Source organism: Anas platyrhynchos, chromosome 7 (genome assembly GCF_047663525.1).
Source record: "Anas platyrhynchos isolate ZD024472 breed Pekin duck chromosome 7, IASCAAS_PekinDuck_T2T, whole genome shotgun sequence".
In the NCBI taxonomy this organism is placed as follows: Eukaryota; Metazoa; Chordata; class Aves; order Anseriformes; family Anatidae; genus Anas; species Anas platyrhynchos.
In genome coordinates, this window is record NC_092593.1 from 5829675 (window position 1) to 5848351 (window position 18677).

Consider the following 18677-nt stretch of genomic DNA (forward strand, 5'->3'; position numbering starts at 1 on the left):
TGTGGTTAAATGTGGTGTTTTTTGAGTTAGACATACAGTGAGATTTGTAAGCATCATGGATCAAAAATTTGTTTATGTTCTTAGCATATACTTGGAAAGATACTAAAAGAACCCAATACAACTTTCTTTGTGTTAGAATCATGTTAAATAGAGAAGAAACAAAAGATGTACACCTTCATATCCCTAAATCTGTGTAATGATGGTGTAATATTATTTTTTTTCCAATTTCTTAGATAAAAAACAAACTGATCAAATTATTCTTAAACATAAAAGTGGTGTGAATAAAATGCTTGCCCAGTAGATTTGAAATTGTCTTTTAATCTGATTGGATTTGTCAGGAAGAACATTTTTTTTTTCTTCATTTTTTTCCTTCCTTTGGACACATGGAGACAATCAGGATTAAAATTCCAGGATTTTATTCTTTAAAGTACTAACAAATTAGGTGGATTGGGATTACAGAAATTATTTCAGAAAGTTTGATTTCAACAGATTTATGATTCTAAAATTAGGTGAGACACCTAAATACCTAAGAAGTCGTGACACCTTTAATACTTGGAAGTAGCACCATATTTGTTTAAGAAACATATGCTGGTTTTACTCTATTTAATACTTAATAATGGCAAATCTATATTTGGCTTTAAAGTATACATCTGTTACAAAGTATTTTCCTCATATTAACATTACCTTCCATCTGGAATGCTGTTTAGGGGCTTCATACATTACATACTGGCTTCTGTGTGTTTCTTTCCATGAACCTGTGTTTTTCTTTTTGTAAGAAAAATGTGGTATTTCTTAGCATATTTTCTACCCTCAGCTTTTGTATAAGTTCAGGTTATGTATTTTAAGTTGTTGAAATCAGAATTGTCACCAGCAAATTCTTTAATAAGGCATCATCAATACACTAATGCAATAAAAAAAGAAACAAAAATGAAAAGTAAACACAGGGTGTGTTTATAATGGCCAGTAGAGAGTGTCTCAGAGAACTCAATCTAAGTGAATACTGTTAGATGACTTACTGCAATGTTTGCTTGATTTTTGAGAGTAGGTACTTATTTTTTGTAGTTGTTTTCGTTATCTACACTGCTGCACTTAAAACTGCGAAAATTGCCTACTAGCCCAACTAGATAATTTTCAAATACTTCTAGACATCTATTTCTAAATACTTTTGTAAGGGATAGACTGCTCATAATAGTTTCAGAGTAATTTGGCTGCTTTCACGTGGGATGTGAAGTTCACAGAACATCAAGGTTATCCTGTAGCTATTCAATTAGAATGCAACTAATTCATGTATTGAAGCTTTTTGATATAGTATTAAGTATAATAATAATAAAAAAAAAAAATCAGCTTTGCATCAAAAGGCAAATTAGACTTAAAAACAAACAAACAAACAAAACCCCACAAACTACACAACAGCTAAAGTTCAAATTTCATGACGAAGTCAGTAAAATACTGTTTAAAAAATCATAATTCTGGTGTGATTAAAAAAGTTCTTAATTTTTTCACTTCTCATGTCAGTCCATTTGGTGTTTGTGTAATTCATTACAATATGAGAAAAAATCCTTAAGTGTCATTTTAGCAGCATCCAGAATACATGGAAATTAAATATCATTATATAGCAGTGGAAAGGCATGCAAAGACTTGCAAAAGACAAAATTGCTCTGGCTTGTGGGTATACTGTTTCAAACTTCCGTTAAAAGTCTACAGTATTATTCACATGATTAAAATGGTATCTAAATGTTCATTTTTTATGATTTCATAGCTGGATGTATTGGACAGACTGGGAAGAAGATGAAATAGATGACAGTGTGGGAAGAATTGAGAAGGCATGGATGGATGGCTACAGTCGGCAGATTTTTGTAACATCAAAGATGCTATGGCCAAATGGTTTAACTCTGGACTATCATGCCAATGTGTTATACTGGTGTGATGCCTATTATGATCACATTGAAAGGATATTTTTGAATGGAACTGACAGAAAGGTAAAAGAAAAATACTGCTGCTTTGCCACAGGCATGCTCTTTCTCTGGATTTTATTGTGTTACATTAAAAATACTTTTCAAGCTTTTTAAAGTCTCTGTAACCCTGTGGCATGTCCAGTGTAATCTCCGTTGAAACAAGCGATGTTGGCAGTCTCCTGCAGAAGAATAAAATGCAGCTTAAAGTTTTCATCTTTACTTTAGAAAGTGACACAAAAGTTGTTATTTTTTTATTAATATATTTTTCTCATGTGACAATGAATTTCATCTGGATTGATCCAACAAACTACAGAGAGCTTTTCAGTAAAAAAATAAATAAATAAATAAAAAGAAAAAGAAAAGTCTTTTGACTCTGCCAGAGCTAGGCTTTCGTTTAGCTTTACTGCTTTTGATGAATCTTGGGACATTATTTGAACATTTGCAGTACTATGTAGAGAGGAAACACTCAACAAGTACAGTCAACGATAGAGAGAGATTGTTTTAGTTATTACTAATGGCTGTATTACCTCGATACAAATCTTTATAGAAGTCCTATGTTGTTTTCTAGAAGGAACAAGCACAGAATAAACATATGGAAAACAGCTGAAGCTTTAGACTGGAAACTAATAAAATTAGTTTCATAAAATTAGTACCTTGACAATTGAAATGTTTTCTTTGGCATTAGTAGAGAGTGGCTGGCATTAAGTCCTTTTACTTCTGTGTAAGCATTTTTTTCACAAATTCACTTGTCCTTTATTCATGATTCCCTCCATATGATGGCCATATGATAGGACCAATACACAGATCTCTAGTACTGAAAATAGTGACTGTAGACACCATTCTCCTTGGTACTCGTCCCTGTGCAAGCACATACTGCTTTTAAAATCAGTGTATTGGATTATCTGCTCTTAAACCTGTATCAATGCAGTAGTGTTGCAGTTTGTCACAATAGCTAGGTTGGAATTTACATTTAGTGTTTTTACTTTTGCTCCAAATCCATTATGGTCCTGTAATGGAGGGAGCAGGAGGGTAAGTGTACTGGCAGCAAGGCAATTTTAATCAAAGATCTTTGTCTACTTGCCATGTTAGACTTGTTGGAAAGTTCCTGGACAGAACAGGTCTAAACAAGTAAATACAGCTGCCATGAATTACACATGGATTACTAGTGAGAGATGCTGTTTTTGCCTCCTGCTGTAACTGCTGAATAATAAGAAGCACCTGTCTTTACAGGCTTTATATTGAAGTGTCACAGAATTGTTCTGTTAGTGGTGGTTGTTGTTGTTGATTTTTAAAGGCTTTCTTGCATAATTCTGTGATTTAAATAAACTTTGGAGACATCTGAGTAAATTGTATGCATCCAAAAATAACTAGAAGATACTTGCTTTTGATGCTGGGTCCTTTGTTATTTATTCCAGGATATTCTGGTTAAAATATAACTGGGTCTGTAGCATCTTTAATTCTGTAAATGTTGATATAGTGAAGACTTGGGGTCTGGGGAATTTCTAAATTAATTCCACCACTAGTTGGTGGGTGATTGACTGATGAATTAATTTTTATCAAAAGCAGTTAACTGAAGTGTTTTGACCATTAAATAAATTAATAATAAATGAATACATTCCAAACCCAAATAGAAAAATTGAAGGGGAAAGCAAGATGCTGTTTCGTCACCTCAAAGCAGTTGTATTTTAACAGTTTATTTATTCTCTTGGGTATGTGTCTCTAAATAGAGACAAGGTACAGAATCTGATGAACTGCTTCACTGTTTCTGGAGGCAAGATAGAAATACACTATTGGGCATTAGTTCAAGGAAGTAGCCCAGCCAACAGAAGAATACTGAAACTTAATCATCCTAAACAACAGCTGCTATGATGAAGTATAAAGGAGGCATTCCCAGAAGTAGATGATGTAGAATTTTGCTCTCTTCTATGTCTTTATAATTCAAATCATTCAAATGAATGCAATTTTCATGATGGTAAATTAAAACTTTTTAAAAAAAAAAAAAAAGGTTTGTTTTAATTCTGTAGGAATTACAGATATTTTTAAACTATTCCTCTTTATCAGACAGCTCTTGTGTAGTTGTATTTCTTGTTAGCGAGCCCTGAGACTAGATCTATAGCAAAGACATGGGTTTACATTCCTGCAGTCTATAAAACAGAGACAAGATTTGGTAATAATTTGTACTTCTGTTTATGTTAATTAACCAGAGGCAAAAGATCTGTGGAGAAAAATAGTTTTTGCTGTTATGGGAACCAACAATGGCATGTTATGTTTTGTTTTGTTTTATTTTTAAGTTACCCCAACCCAAGATAATGGAGAATTTAATAAGAAAAAATAAATAAGTAGTCTCTGCTCTTTGCTTCACACTTGAACAAAAATAAGCAACTCATACACATTGTTCTTTGCTTTTGGTAGAAGCAGGAGTGCTGAATTAAAAACCTAGTTGAGGTAAAAGTCACTCTGAAATATGAGATTGATTGTTTATAGGAGAAGAGGAGTTCAGCAACATTTTAGAAGAAGCAAATATTTGAAATCTTTTTACTGAACATAATAATTGTATGTTTACCTGCAATCCTATGCATTATATGTTAGGATCAACTTAAAATGAATGTATCTGAAGTTATGAAGTTAACTGTTGCTGGTGCACAGAACAGCTTTACACTAATGTCATTGCATTAAATTGCTATATCTACACATTGCTAATCTCCTAATCTCAGTTTTCCTGTTTTCTATTTTATATTCACTGTAAAGTATGCTAAGAAAAAATAATTATTTTAGCCTTGCCAATGATCACTAATTAATTGCAGGTAGTCTATAGTGGAAAAGATCTGAATCATCCGTTTGGACTATCGCATCATGGAAATCGTGTTTACTGGACAGATTATATGAATGGATCTATTTTCCAGTTGGATCTGGTTACAGGAAATGTGACACTGTTAAGAAGTGAGAGACCACCTTTGTTTGGGCTTCAGATTTATGACCCGCGCAAACAGCAAGGTATTAATAAGATATAATTTCTCAAAGCTTTAATATGAAATAATATTTTCCATGTTGGTTATGGCATGACAAAGACAATTCTTAATATTTCAGTCCATTGATGTTAAAATTGATCATTTTGTACTTATTAACAGTGAGCCAAATTAGTATAACTAACTGTATTTCTTCTGTGTTTATTACTGTTTTTCTTGTGTGTGAAAGAGACACTGAAAATATGAATGGATAATATGTATGCATTGGCTCATGCACATACAATACTAATTTACTTCTTGTTGGGTAAGATCTTCATCAGCACCATATGAATTAGTCTGCTGAAAGTACAAGGTGCTGTTATACAGAATGGTGGCCTTTGAGAATAGTGCAAGAGTAGGTTGTTTATGCTATTTGTGTCAGTAGAGAAATGAGATAGAAAGCCATAAAGTAGTACAGATAGAGTTTAGAAAATGCACACAATTTAATTTACATTTGTATTTTACTGAAGAAAACTTTGGAATCTGTTTACTGCATATGGAATTTAGATAAGTGTTGAATATTTGCTTTCTTTAGTGAGAACATATTTCTGGCTAATGTCTGCTACCAGAGATTGAAAGCATGAAACTAAATATCAGGAATGAGTATAAGTAAAATACTGTTTTAAAAGTAGTCTATGTTAAATAATAATAACTATAGATCTCAACAAGAAAAATGTCAAGCCTATTGGGCTATCATTTTTGACATGTACAAGTAGAACAGTGTTTCCAGTTCCACGGTTCCTACAGAAAATCGGAGACTCTAAGATGTTTGCAGTCCTGCAACATTTGATCCTGTACATGAACAAAATAAATAAATAAATAAATAACATAGAAATTTCACCATTTATCCCAATGCTATTTAGTACAGATACAACTTTAATGTGTACTTTGCTCAGCCGTAATACCCAGCATATTAAAATGGTGGAGGTTTTTTTTAGGTTTACAGGACATCTCACAGATACCTTGTCACCATCCTTAAAACTCAGCTGTATTTTCACAGTATCATCACCAGTATGCAGCAGTGCATGTTAGAACACCTGACAGCTGTCAGTAACTTTGTGTGAACTGCATATGGCTTTTGGGAAGAAACAACAGGGGAAAAGAAAGCAAAGAAAAGCAGATGTGTTCATCAAAGAGTAGTGGAATGTCTGCCTTGAATTCTATCTGCCACGATCTCATTATACATGTACTTCTAATTTCTGTTTCTCTTTTTTTCTTAGTCTGCATTTGTAGTCACATTGTTTGAACATGTGCAACTGCAATTATAATTCAGACCTTTCTATATATACTGTTGGATTTCTTAAAACCACTATATTCATGGCAATCTGTCAGCACATGTAGATGTAACATATTAAATAGTTTCCAACACTTATTCATCTCCTAAAACGTGAGATAAAATGCTATGAGCTAATGATGTAATTGCTTTTTATTCTTACAAGCTATTGCAACCTGTAACTGAAATTATTCTTCTATTATAAGCTGTAGTAATCAAACTATGAGAATAATGTTTCCCTAAATGGAGAGGATAATTATAAAAGGATCTTAAAATGCTTACATACTCAAAAAAGGAAAATAAAAACAAACATACGAACAAAACTAGTTCTAGCGCAGCTGTTAGTTTTAAAGTTCCTTTTCTTGCTTTTACAGGTGATAATGCATGTCGTGTTAACAATGGAGGTTGCAGTACTCTTTGTTTAGCCATTCCTGGAGGCAGAGTTTGTGCCTGTGCTGATAATCAGTTTTTGGAGGAAAACAGTACAACTTGCACAAGTAAGCTTTTTAAAGAGTTCACTGGAAAATATTTTAAAATGTCTGATACGTTAATGGATTTAAATATTTCACTTACCTCTTTTACAAAATATCAGAAATATAAGGAAATTTCAAGTTAATAATCTATATGAACTGGTTTCAGATTATTATATGGTCTCCATACCTTTAGTTGAAATCAGGCATAGAAAATGTTAGTTCTCAAGCTGTTCATAAAATCCATCAAGCAGATATTTATATACATAACATGTCCTTACATAGGCTATGCAAATTTTGCCATCTTTTCCTTTCATCTCTGCCTTGGACATTTTCATTGAAACACCAAATATATATATATATTAATAATAAAACATGGAATTTAAAATTAATGTTAATATCAGATAGTATGTGCATTAAAAAATATAATAATAAAAAAAAAAGATGACACGCTATTTTGTAACTTAAAATTCTGATTGATCTTTTTGATCTCATTTGTTTAGTTCTTTAAGTGTAGTGTATGAAACTTTACATAGCTCTCCAGCTATAGACCTGGTACAGCTGAGTAAAGCAAAAGAATTATTTCATAGCACGATGAACATTACTGAGTTTACAATTACCTTGAACTTGACCCAAACGCATGGCAGGCAGAGCCATCTCTGTTAAAGCAAACTTTTCTTTTAGCAGAAAATACTGGAAGGTGGATTTACCACTGGTAAGAGGGAATGTAAGCATTAGGAAGAGAGGCTAGACACTTTCAGATCTCAATGAAGCATCTTTCCTCCTTTTTTTCCCATCTGACTTCAGTGCCCAGCTCTTTCCAAAGACTTTGGTGTTCCTGATAGGGTCATAGAGGGATGTGTTGTATTTTACACACTAAAGATTCTGAACCTTATGTTGAGAAATGTATCTGTCTGGATTTACCAGTAAGCTTGTAGCTTGCTACTTAATTCTACCGCCATAGAATTTTATCCTTTTCTTGCTGAGTTTGTACCAGTGCATAATGCAGGTGTTTTAGTTGTTGCTTGGATACAAGAATCAGCTTTTCAGTAATCATTTTCTAGCCTTTAAATGTGCAACAGAATTTTGATTGTCTGTGAGAATATTTTCTTTTCATTGTCAGTGAGGCATTACAATATTTTAAATGGGTATTTTTACACTATCATCTTATGCCTTAATTAAAAAAAAAAAAAGCCATTCTGTTATGAGTTCTTCCATTTGTTAAAAATATACTACCTCAGCTATACACTCAGGTCTGCATGCTGCTGCAGGCTTCAGGACATATTACCTAAAAAATAAAAAGTTTATTACAAACTCTTCAGAAGAGTGCAAACAAAAAAATCTGTATGTATCAAGCTGATATATTACATGTGCTTCTTGGATATTTTTCCTAGTTAAACAGGGAGAAGTGTTACCACAGTTGTGCAAAGCTGAACAGTTTCAGTGCAACAATAAGCGCTGTATCCAGGATCGCTGGCGCTGTGATGGGGACGATGACTGCTTGGATGGCAGTGATGAGCATTCTGAAATTTGCTGTATGTATTCTTTGAAATTTTAACCCACATTTCATACTTTATTTAAAAATCTGGAAACAAAATAATATGTCCGTATTAAGCACAAACAATATCCTTAAGTCATTTATGTAAATCTTTCATTTTCTTGTTTATAATAGTAGTAGTATTTTTAAATGACACTCGTACTAGTTTCATAGCTTAGTACAAGAGCAGTATGTCAGTCATAATGATTTTGATTTTGGCATTGTCATTTCTAATTCTTTCTGTGTAGGGATTTTTTGCTTTGTTTCTAATTATTGCACTTTTTAAATACGGTCATAGAATAGTTGAGGTTGGAAGGGGCCTCAGGTTGTCTCTAGTTCAACCTTCTTAAGCTGGGTCAGCCTCACCTTGACAGCTGCCTTAGTAGGCAGTTCAAGGCGAAGTACAGTACCTAACGGCAGGAAATGAAGATGAGAGACAAACACATCTCCATAGTGCCCACATGCTGAACAAAAGGTAATTGACGCAAATTGAAAAGTAGGAAATTTCATCTGAACACAGTAAAACATTTTTATACTGTGAGAGTGGTCAAACATTGCAACGGGTTGCCCATTTATGGATATATTTGAAACTCAAAAGGACGTGGTCCTGAGAAACCTCCTCTGGTTGACCCAGCCTGAGTGGGGGATTGCACTAGGTGATCTCAAGAAGTCCCTCCCTACCTTAAAGGATTCTGTAATTCTATAATGTTTTATTTATATAAGAAGAAAGAATACAGTACTTCCAGTTATAGCAAGATGTAATCTGTCTTTAAAAATTCAGTTTCAGTAGAGCTATAGTATTGTTGTTATCTTTACTTTAGAGTCCCAGTGTTGAAATGAGAATAGTAGAAAGCATACCAATTATGTATCTGTGTCATTCCTGGAAAGGAGAGTTGCAGCTGTGAAAATTCCTCTTTCCTTCCTCAGTTTGTTGCAATGCTTGCCTATTTCTATCATTAGATCATTTCCCTAAACCAAGTGTTCTTTACAGAAATGAAAATTCATCACTTATTTTCCTATCAGTTGTAGACATGATGAACTCTTCTACTGTGTAGCATTGTTCTCTTAGTCTGAAAACTTCTGTCATGGTCTCTCATTCTTTTCTCTCTGAGACAAAACAATTCTAATTTGTTCTTTTTATTTTCATTTTTTATTTTTTTTCTATTTTTTTTTTATTTTGTTTATTAGTTTGTTTAGATTTCTTTGCTATTTATTGAACGTTGTCAAATGATCCTTGGGGTTGGGTGTCCAAAATTGGATGTATGTACTTCTGCTGAGGTCTTTACGAACCTGATGAGGCTAAGAGAATTTGTGAGGATTGAGAGTGGTGTTTATATATCCTTGGGTAAATCTTTTTTGTTTCACACAGGCTTGATGTTGATATATACTGCATTTGTCATCCCTTGGTCTTCTTCTTCATGTCTGTTAAATAGACAATTATTCTTTTATCCTACATTTATGTATTTTGATAGTTCCATGTAGTAGTTGTACTGATTTAAATCCTAATTCTTGTCAAGACATTTGTCCAGTTGATCTGAACTGTAGTGCTTACTAACATAATACAGGGGATTCTTGTACTTAAATAAGGAGTTCAACTAATAAAAAGAGTGAGAAGGAAAATCTTTTGGCAAAGTTGAATTGATTCTCATTTAAATTAGTGTAATTTAGACCAATTCATTGATCAAAGCTCGTAATACTAAAGGGATTTATACAGATATAAATGAAATCGTAATCTGGTCCCAAACCTGTACGTGACATATAGTTAGAGAGTCCACTATGATAGCAGTAATCCCTTTTCAACAGTTGCTATAGTAACTTCAATAGATTTTTTTTTAATTAGCCTGAATTATTTGCAGTTATGAATAGAATACACACTCGTTAAATATATATAAGCAAAAGCCTTAAATACCATTTAAAATAATATCTATGTATCTAATAATAAAGTCAGATTTTTAAAAAAGTCTTTCCTTTTTACTTTTATCACATGTGATAGCAGTTTTATTTGCCAGTCAGATTGCAAACTAGGTTGCTTCGTAAGTGAATACATACAACTTGGAATACCTTTTTGCTCAGATTATTAATTAATCTCCATCTCAAATGTGCTTGCACCTTCCACACAAAACACTCATGAAGGGTTCATGTGCTGTAGGTATCACACTCACTCTGTGTTGTTTTCAATGCGAAGAATAGGTAGAAAGGTCAAAGATAAAAGCTACTGAAATGTCAAGGATAAGCCTGCAAGATGTCTTTTCATTTTAAATACCATTTGTTTCCAGATATATGTTAAACTTTAAAAAAGAGACTGTGGATGGCTGAGTAGGTGGAAGAGAACATGAGATTTTATTTTTTTTATTTTATTTTTTATTTATTTTTTTAACCCAGCATTTGAAACTGTGTATAGTTTATTGCTCTTGTGTAGATGAGCAAGATCTGCTAATAATAGACCCTGTTATTAGCATAAAAGAAGCAGAACATACATACTTGTCACACTGGAAAAGGAGGTCAGCAGTATTTACATAATTTTTGTGCTTTCAAAGTCTTCCTTCTTCCAGCGATATTTGGTAGCTAGCAAAAACAGGTTTGTGAGGTACCTTTTTCACTCTTGAATATCAGATTTTTTGTCACTTTTACACTGCATCATATTTTACTTTTTGACACCTGAATTTCTCTGGTAAGTAAAAAGGAGATATATATATGGCCATTGATAGTAACGTGCATCATTTCAAACACATTTTATAACCTTCTCAAATCTCTGATCACTGTTGTATAATATTTTGGATATGTGCTTAGCAATTTACATCCTTGTTCACTTTGGTGTTCTGTTTTGTTTTGCTTATATGTGCTTCAGTTTGCAAACCTCATTTTAGATGGATTAAAAGCAACTCAATGACATCCTTTTTTAAGGAAATGGCAATATTGTGGCAGCAAAGCCCAGCTAATGCAACAAAGCCTAATGCCAGACTTCACAGAGGATCATTATTTCAAATCAAAACTGAGAACTGAGTTAACTTGTATTCATTCTTCAGTTCCCAGTTCCTCAGGTAGCACATGTCCCTGTAGTCTACCAATATTATTTGTGAATGATGTGGAGGACAAGCCGTAATGGCAGTTGAATACTCAACATATTTCCTGGAACCCTGTGAGGATTCTTGAATGTTTCATCTTTGCCCTTCAGAATCTGACATTGATTGTCTTTTTTTCTCTGTATTGGAACGTCTTCCAGCACCACTTCTGTTCTGTGTATTCCCTGTATCTTCACTCAGTGACTTCAGTCTGCCTTCTGTTTCTGTCTGGTTATAAACTTCCCCTTGTCTTCCTTATGTGGGTGTTTTGAGAATCTGTAAACTGCCATCAAGACAAGGCACTCAGATCTTTTTGTGTTTTCCTACTCATATTTGATTTGTACCAATATTAACATTTTTGTATTGTTTCTCTTTCTTTTTGCTTTTAAGAAACCTGCCTGTCTTTCTTTTCCCATACATACGTTCCATGTAAATAAATAAACCTGTACTGACTTGGTTTTGGGTGAATTGAAAAAAAAAAAAAAAATGTATTCTGTCTAGGCACGGCATACTGAATGTTTAGATCCATACATAGTGTTCCAAACATGTCATGACTGTTTTGGATCTCATTTTGGAATTTGGGCATGCTCTCAGGTGGCTCATGTTTTTAAGGTAGTCTTGAGTTTTTTAAAATACTTATTAGTAAGTGTTTGTTCCTTTACTCTTAAAAGAAAAGGTGTCTGAAATTTGTTTTGTTAGATATAATCCTCTAGCATCCATGTATTTGTACTAGAGAAAAAAAAAAATAGCCCTCTGTTAAAAATTAGATAGTTTTCAATGAGTAGCAAATTTCCCAAACTTACAGCAAAGTCAGTGACTTATGCAGAGGGAAAGGTCTATTCAACATCTGTGTATAGGTTACCTAGAAATTAACAAGTTTAAGCAAATGTATTTATTTTATGGTTTATACTATTTTGGTTAATTCAACTTTACTAGAATTTAAGATAGCTAAAGTATGTATGTATACAATTAAAATTTAAGATAGTTGGAGCCATATTTGTTCATTTCCTTAGCGTAACATAATAAAAATTTGGTGATATCTGGCTGCTGATAAACTTGGCTCATGTGAGAGAAGTGTTCAGTTGCAAACAAAAAAAAAAAAGTGTACAATTCTAGAAAGATTTACTTTTGTCATTTTAAACCTATTGTGAAATTGCCTTTTTCTTGATACTTGTGGTGTTTTTATTCATGTTGCCATATATCTATACCTAAATCACTGTCAAATTTTATATATGTTATGTATATATATTTCTTTGAGGATTTTATATTCCTAATATTATTTACACAGCATATAAATGTGACCTTGATGGTAAACAATGGATCCAACAATTTACCAGTTTTTGTTACTTTTTGCAACGTAAATTCTTAGATCAATTTTTACTGTATTACTTTTTAAAAATTGTTTTAATCTTCTTTTTCCCTTATATTTCAATGTTTTTATTTTTATTTTTATTCTGAAAAAAATATATAGCTCTGTTCCACCCCAAATTAGGACCTGCATACACTGAAGAAAATATGTAAAATTTCCTGTTCAGTTCAAGGTGATTTTAGGCAAATATCTTTCAGTATTATATAACGCAAATTACAAGAGATGACATCTGATAACAAATGTGATGGATATGTGCATCCAGTCCTGGTCATTTGAGTGCTATACTCCCATGCATGTACCCTGTTATGTATATGGTATAGGTTTACTAGGTTACCAGCTGGGCAATACAAGTTCTTTTATGGATCCTTTGTGTTTTAAGCCTATTGAAATCCTCAGGTGATGAAATTCTCTGATAAACCTTCAACTTCACGTTTCCATGTACCAAATGTAGCCTGAAACAGAACTGTTGTTGGATAGCTATCATTATATTTTCAGCTGGTGTTAACTACTGTAGCTCAAATAACGTGAAGCTCTAATCTATTATATATTAGAGGCATGCAGGCTACGCCTTGCATTTGCAATTTTTTGGAAACATAATTTTTTCTGTTCACTTTTGACGTCTTTTCATTTGTACGTGTAAGATGCTACTACCTTTTGTCATTTAGTCATTATTATAAGAGAATTTCCATATTGACACCAGTGTTTTAGGAATTTCTTTACTATGTATTTTTTAATTTATGTTTAAGTACTCAAAAATTTTTATTGACTGCATTGCTGAACTATTTTTATATTGTAGCAATGATAACCATGCTAACTACATCATCATTAAGTACAATTTAATATACTGTTTTCAGCTGCTTTTCTGATCATTTTCTTAGGATAAATGCTTTTCTGTTTTTCTTTTTCCAGTCAATCACAGTTGTCCTGACGATCAGTTTAAATGCCAAAATAATCGCTGCATTCCCAAGAGATGGCTTTGTGATGGAGCTAATGATTGTGGTAATAATGAAGATGAATCAAATAAAACCTGTGCAGGTAAAAACTTTACTTAATTCCAGCTCCATAAACTATTCAGGACTGCTCTGAGCTGAACTGAACCAGTCTACTTTTAGTAATCTGATTATTGCCATTTTAAATTAATTCAGATGTTGATGCACCTAAGGCTGGAATACAAATTATGTTTCACTTAATCCTTGTGCTTGACTGTGCTTTCCAAAGTAATTCAGCACTTAATCTATCCATATAAGTTGACTGTCAAAGCACTACTTAGTTGCATACTTGTCCCTACTAAATCTTTTTTGGCAGTTAGAATTGTTTGTTAACATGCTGTGATGAGTAAATTTTATTTTATGCTGACAAAACCATAATTTCTTACTCAATTTCCTTTTGGTGTCTTGAAAATTGTTGTCATTTGGATTTGCAATTTATTAACTATATAATGGATTTATAAGGAAATACCAAGAGGAAAATTGTTTACTAATTCCACTAAAATAAATCATGGAGTTCCAAATCTTGAAGTGATGGTTGCTGCTGGTCAGTAGTGTACACTAAACAATCATTATGTACAAAATATCAGACATCAATAAGCTGATGGCCATTTTAAATTGAAATCCAGTGATAGCATGTACCTGAACTCAGTTTGCTTGATTTAAATTTTCCTTTTCTGTGTACTGGTTGTTATTTGTGTGATCTGGATAAAAAACATCTAGCACAAATACAGACCTCTGAAGTCCATGTCACCATTACGGTGTTACTGCAGATCTTAATATATCTTGATATCATTTCATATTCAATTGTATGATTGCAGAATAAGAGTCTGATTTGAAGACCATGCTTTGCATCCCTGGGTGCAAAATCCCTTGAATTTTGTGTTCTTTTTCCTTTTATTTTTGCACTGGCAAATGCTATTCACATTTAGAATAGTTCTTTGAACTATTTTAAGCTTGTATTCTATTTTGTTTGGGGCTATTTTTGTGAAGAAAAAGGTTAATTGAATATAGCAAATGAAAAAATGCTCTCTTGATTTTTAGGGTTTCTAATATATGAGTCTTTTTTAAGAGTACAGCCACATATAAATGAACTTCCAAAGCTTAAATCTGGAATCAAAGTCTGTGTCATTATCATTGGCATTGTAGTTACAGGTTCAGATTTTGAATAAACACATAAATAGTGTCAGCTTTATATGTTAGATTGATGATTGATGATATTCATCAACTTTCAAAACCATTTCAGTAGTTACATAGTTTAATTTCATTTAATGATCTTTGTTTCTTCAGAGAAAAGACATACATCGTATACTTTAATGAATCATTACAGTTTCGTATTTGCAAATGCAAATATTCCAGGAACAGTAAAGCCAGTCATGTTATACACGTACTGTATATTTTCTGTGTAAATAAGAATCTCAGTAATCATTGTTTATCTTATGAAAAACTGTTTGCAAATAAAAGACTTAAGATTCAAATTACAAACTAGAATATTTCATACCCTGCTTTTTGTTTATTTCAACTCGAGCACTGTTATTTTATCAAGTATTACTACTCTTCTACCACCTAGTTTTGTATATTTACATGTAAAAGAGTGTTTTCTTCAACACAGGAAAACCACTACGAACTATACAATAGAGAGGTAGAACACAGTCCTGCAGATTACCTCAATTTTCTCTGAAATCAAAGGAGGTGAATGATGTTTAGTCAGACAAAGTAAAATGAACAACCAGGCCAGGAGAGATTTGCAACTTCTACATACAGTCATGCACCAAAAGACCTAACAGATTTAGTCCATTTCCCTTGCATTTTTGGAGTGTTTTGTCTTGACAGCAAGAACATGTCAAATTGACCAGTTTGCTTGTGGGAATGGACGCTGTATTCCAACATCATGGCTGTGTGACAGGGAGGATGACTGCGGAGATGAAACTGATGAAATGACATCCTGCGGTAAGTGAATTTTCTCTTGATAAAAGGTAAAGTTATTCTACAGAAAGTTCAATATATAAGGTACTCTTTTAATGCAAGCTGACACATAGAAAGAGTCTGAGGGTCTTCTTTTTCTTTTTATATGAACTGAAGATACTCTTTCTGAAATAACAAATACAATTTATTTGATTAATAAATAAACCAAACAAAGACTGCATATTCTATTAATGAGTTTTTAACTACAATACCAAATATGCAGATCAGTTAATACATTTCTAATTTACAATCCATTATTAAATACTGTCACCTTCATAAACTGATCTTTATCTCAGCCACATACCTGGGCCCACTCAGCGTAGTTTGATGTCAATAAATCAATGTGGTATTTTGCAGAAAATAGAATCTTTCTTGGTTATATAATGAGATACTAATTATTAGCAGCTCTGATGATTCCTGCTTTACTGAGATACTGCAAAAAGAGATGCACTCTTTCTAATCAACTGCTTCCAAGCAATTAAAGTTTTTATAAGTCAGCATGACTGCCTTCATCTGTTTGACAGGTCACAGGTAACTGCCATGAGTCTGAGTGCAAAAAGGTCAATGAGCTGTCTGCAAAATATTGTATCAGGGTGTTACCTGTTTACAAGGTAATATTTATGATATTATTTGACTTAGTAGTATGGATTAGTAAATCAATCCACTTACTAATATGGATTAGTAAGTGTGTTGCAATATTATAGGACATTTTTCTGGACTGACTTATCAAGAGTTTTTGAGAAAGAATGCTGAGACAGAATATTTTAGTAGCATCAACCATGCAAAAATGAAGTAATAGGTTGTACACAAAGTGAATAAATAAATATAAATTATATTTGTGAGAATACTTAGTAGTTCTGTATTTTTTCTCAGATGTGTTTGATATTCTAACTTGGCTCACTGTTACAAAAATACATTGTTTCGTAATCAAAATCAAACTATGAAAACACTATTGTTGATTTTTTCTCCCTTTTTTTTTCTCTTTTGAAAATTCTTACTGATGTAAACTTTCAGCATTGTTAGAGTTCTGTTACTGATAACAGTTTTTCTGCAAAACTCTTAATACCAATGAAGCCCTTCTAGTGGATAGCAAGAAGAAAGCACATAGAGAGTAGATGTGTAAATGAGAGTGGCTGATACCCCTGTGCTCCATAAACATAAATCTCAAGGTCCTCAGCTGCCAGAAAATCTATAGAGTATGATCCAATCAGTAAATTCTGTTGATTCGTAATCCTTTAAGTTTGTTTAATTTTCAATTATTCATGACTGGCAATCAGCTAATACCCATTAGTTGAGTTTACATTGTTACTTTTTAAGGCCATGTGTAATTTTCAGCACTATTTTCTTTTATAACTGCATTCAAGCTCTTTCGAAAATTTTATATGTACGTAGTTTCATGGAGTATTAACTTGTTTTCTTTTGTCTTGTTTCTCATTACTTTTTAACAATTTGTTAAGAAAAAAAGGTTATTTGATATTGAAAGTACTTGATATCTGATCAATAGATGAGAAATTTGATAAAACAGAAAAACAAAAACAAAACAAAACAAAACAAAAACAAAAACAAAAAAACATTGTGTGAGTGAAAATGCTTTAAGGTAGGCTTCTAATTGCCATGCTTCAAATTGAGTAAGATCTGTTGCTTGCCATGTACAGAGATAGAGAAGGTGATTGTAGTGGACTTGCTGTATGTTAGCCTCTGAAATTACGGTGTTTTCTGTAATGGTACAGCAAGGCACTTAGTACAGTAATAGTTTCTGTCACTGGCAATACCTTGTGTTCTTGGTCAATTTATAAATCTTAATATTATCTTTGTTATACCCACGTTTGATATGGTATATCCTGTCATCTTATCTGGAATATTTCTTCAGATCATTTAATCAACAATTATTTTACCTGCTGTCTTTCAGTTTAGCCAAATTTTACCTATGTGCCATATTTTAGGATTTTGTTCATTTGTGCCTGAGTACTCTGATTATAAAATATGTCAAATATTTGATTTTTTTATTCTGCCTTACAATTTGATGGCTAATGGGTAAAGGCATTGCCACTATCAAAAATATTTAGCTTTCCAATATTCTTTTATGAAACAGTTTAAAATTCATCTTGTATTTAATAGTTACAATTACAGATAGTTTTTTACCTGCATCAGTCTTCAGCTATGAATAACTTTTGGCTTATATTGGTTATGTATAACTTATATATAATTATGCTAGTCTATAGCTTTGGTGAGCAGGATGGGAAAGGTGATGCCAGTATCAAAATTCATTTTTTTCTTAAAATACAACTATTTCTAAGAATCATGGTGTTCCTGAAGACCCTCCTTATTTTTCTTCTGACTTAAGATTGTGTTTAGTGTCCATTTTTCTATGTCATGCTATTTGCAGTCAATAACCAAAAGGCAAAAAAAAAGCATCAAAGAAACAGAGCTTTTACAGAACAGCTGGATAGCAAAAAGAAATCAGATTGGTGTCTACACTGTGCAGAAAGTTCCCTGTGAGCTCAAGAGGCACCTTTGTTGTTTTATGTGTCTGCTGGGCAGTCAGCACAGGGATGAATGTGAGTCAGCTTCAGGAGGTGACAGCAAGGGTTGGTGTTGTGTCTGTCCTCCAGGATGTAAGAGGGAGCTGTAGAGTCTGAAGGTTTGAGAATTAAATATTGGAGATACTGGAAAACATCCTTGCAAAGACTGGTGATCTGAGAGACATGATATGCATGTATGTGTAAGGGCAATCACAAGTCATTTTGATTAGTTTCAGTCTCTTTATACAAGAATTCATATAAGGAAAGGGGGAAAATGACATTTAATATAAGGATTCAATTTTTAGAAAAAAAAATGGGACAGCTAAAAATGCAAAAAAAAAAATAAAAAATGCTTTCATCTTTGCTTAAAGCATCTAAGCTAGGCATCATCAGCCTTGAACATCTAGATTATTTGTATCAGAACAGATTTTTGGTTGTCACTGTAATGTGTTCCCCCAAGAAACAAATGTTTTGTTTAACAACAACAAAAGACTCTCTAAGAGTGATTGACAAACTTTTGTCACTGGTGTTAA

The 18677-nt window shown here is 32.8% G+C and overlaps 1 protein-coding gene across 1 annotated transcript in view; it reads left to right on the forward strand.

The window, feature by feature from the left end:
• The window catches only part of LRP1B (LDL receptor related protein 1B), a 669075-nt gene that overhangs the window by 429697 nt on the left and 220701 nt on the right, over positions 1-18677 (forward strand). The window contains exons 13-18 of the mRNA XM_038182072.2: positions 1760-1979; positions 4760-4949; positions 6608-6730; positions 8098-8238; positions 13581-13706; positions 15491-15607. Coding sequence (XP_038038000.2) covers positions 1760-1979; positions 4760-4949; positions 6608-6730; positions 8098-8238; positions 13581-13706; positions 15491-15607 — 917 coding nt within the window. The remainder of the gene's footprint in view (positions 1-1759; positions 1980-4759; positions 4950-6607; positions 6731-8097; positions 8239-13580; positions 13707-15490; positions 15608-18677) is intronic.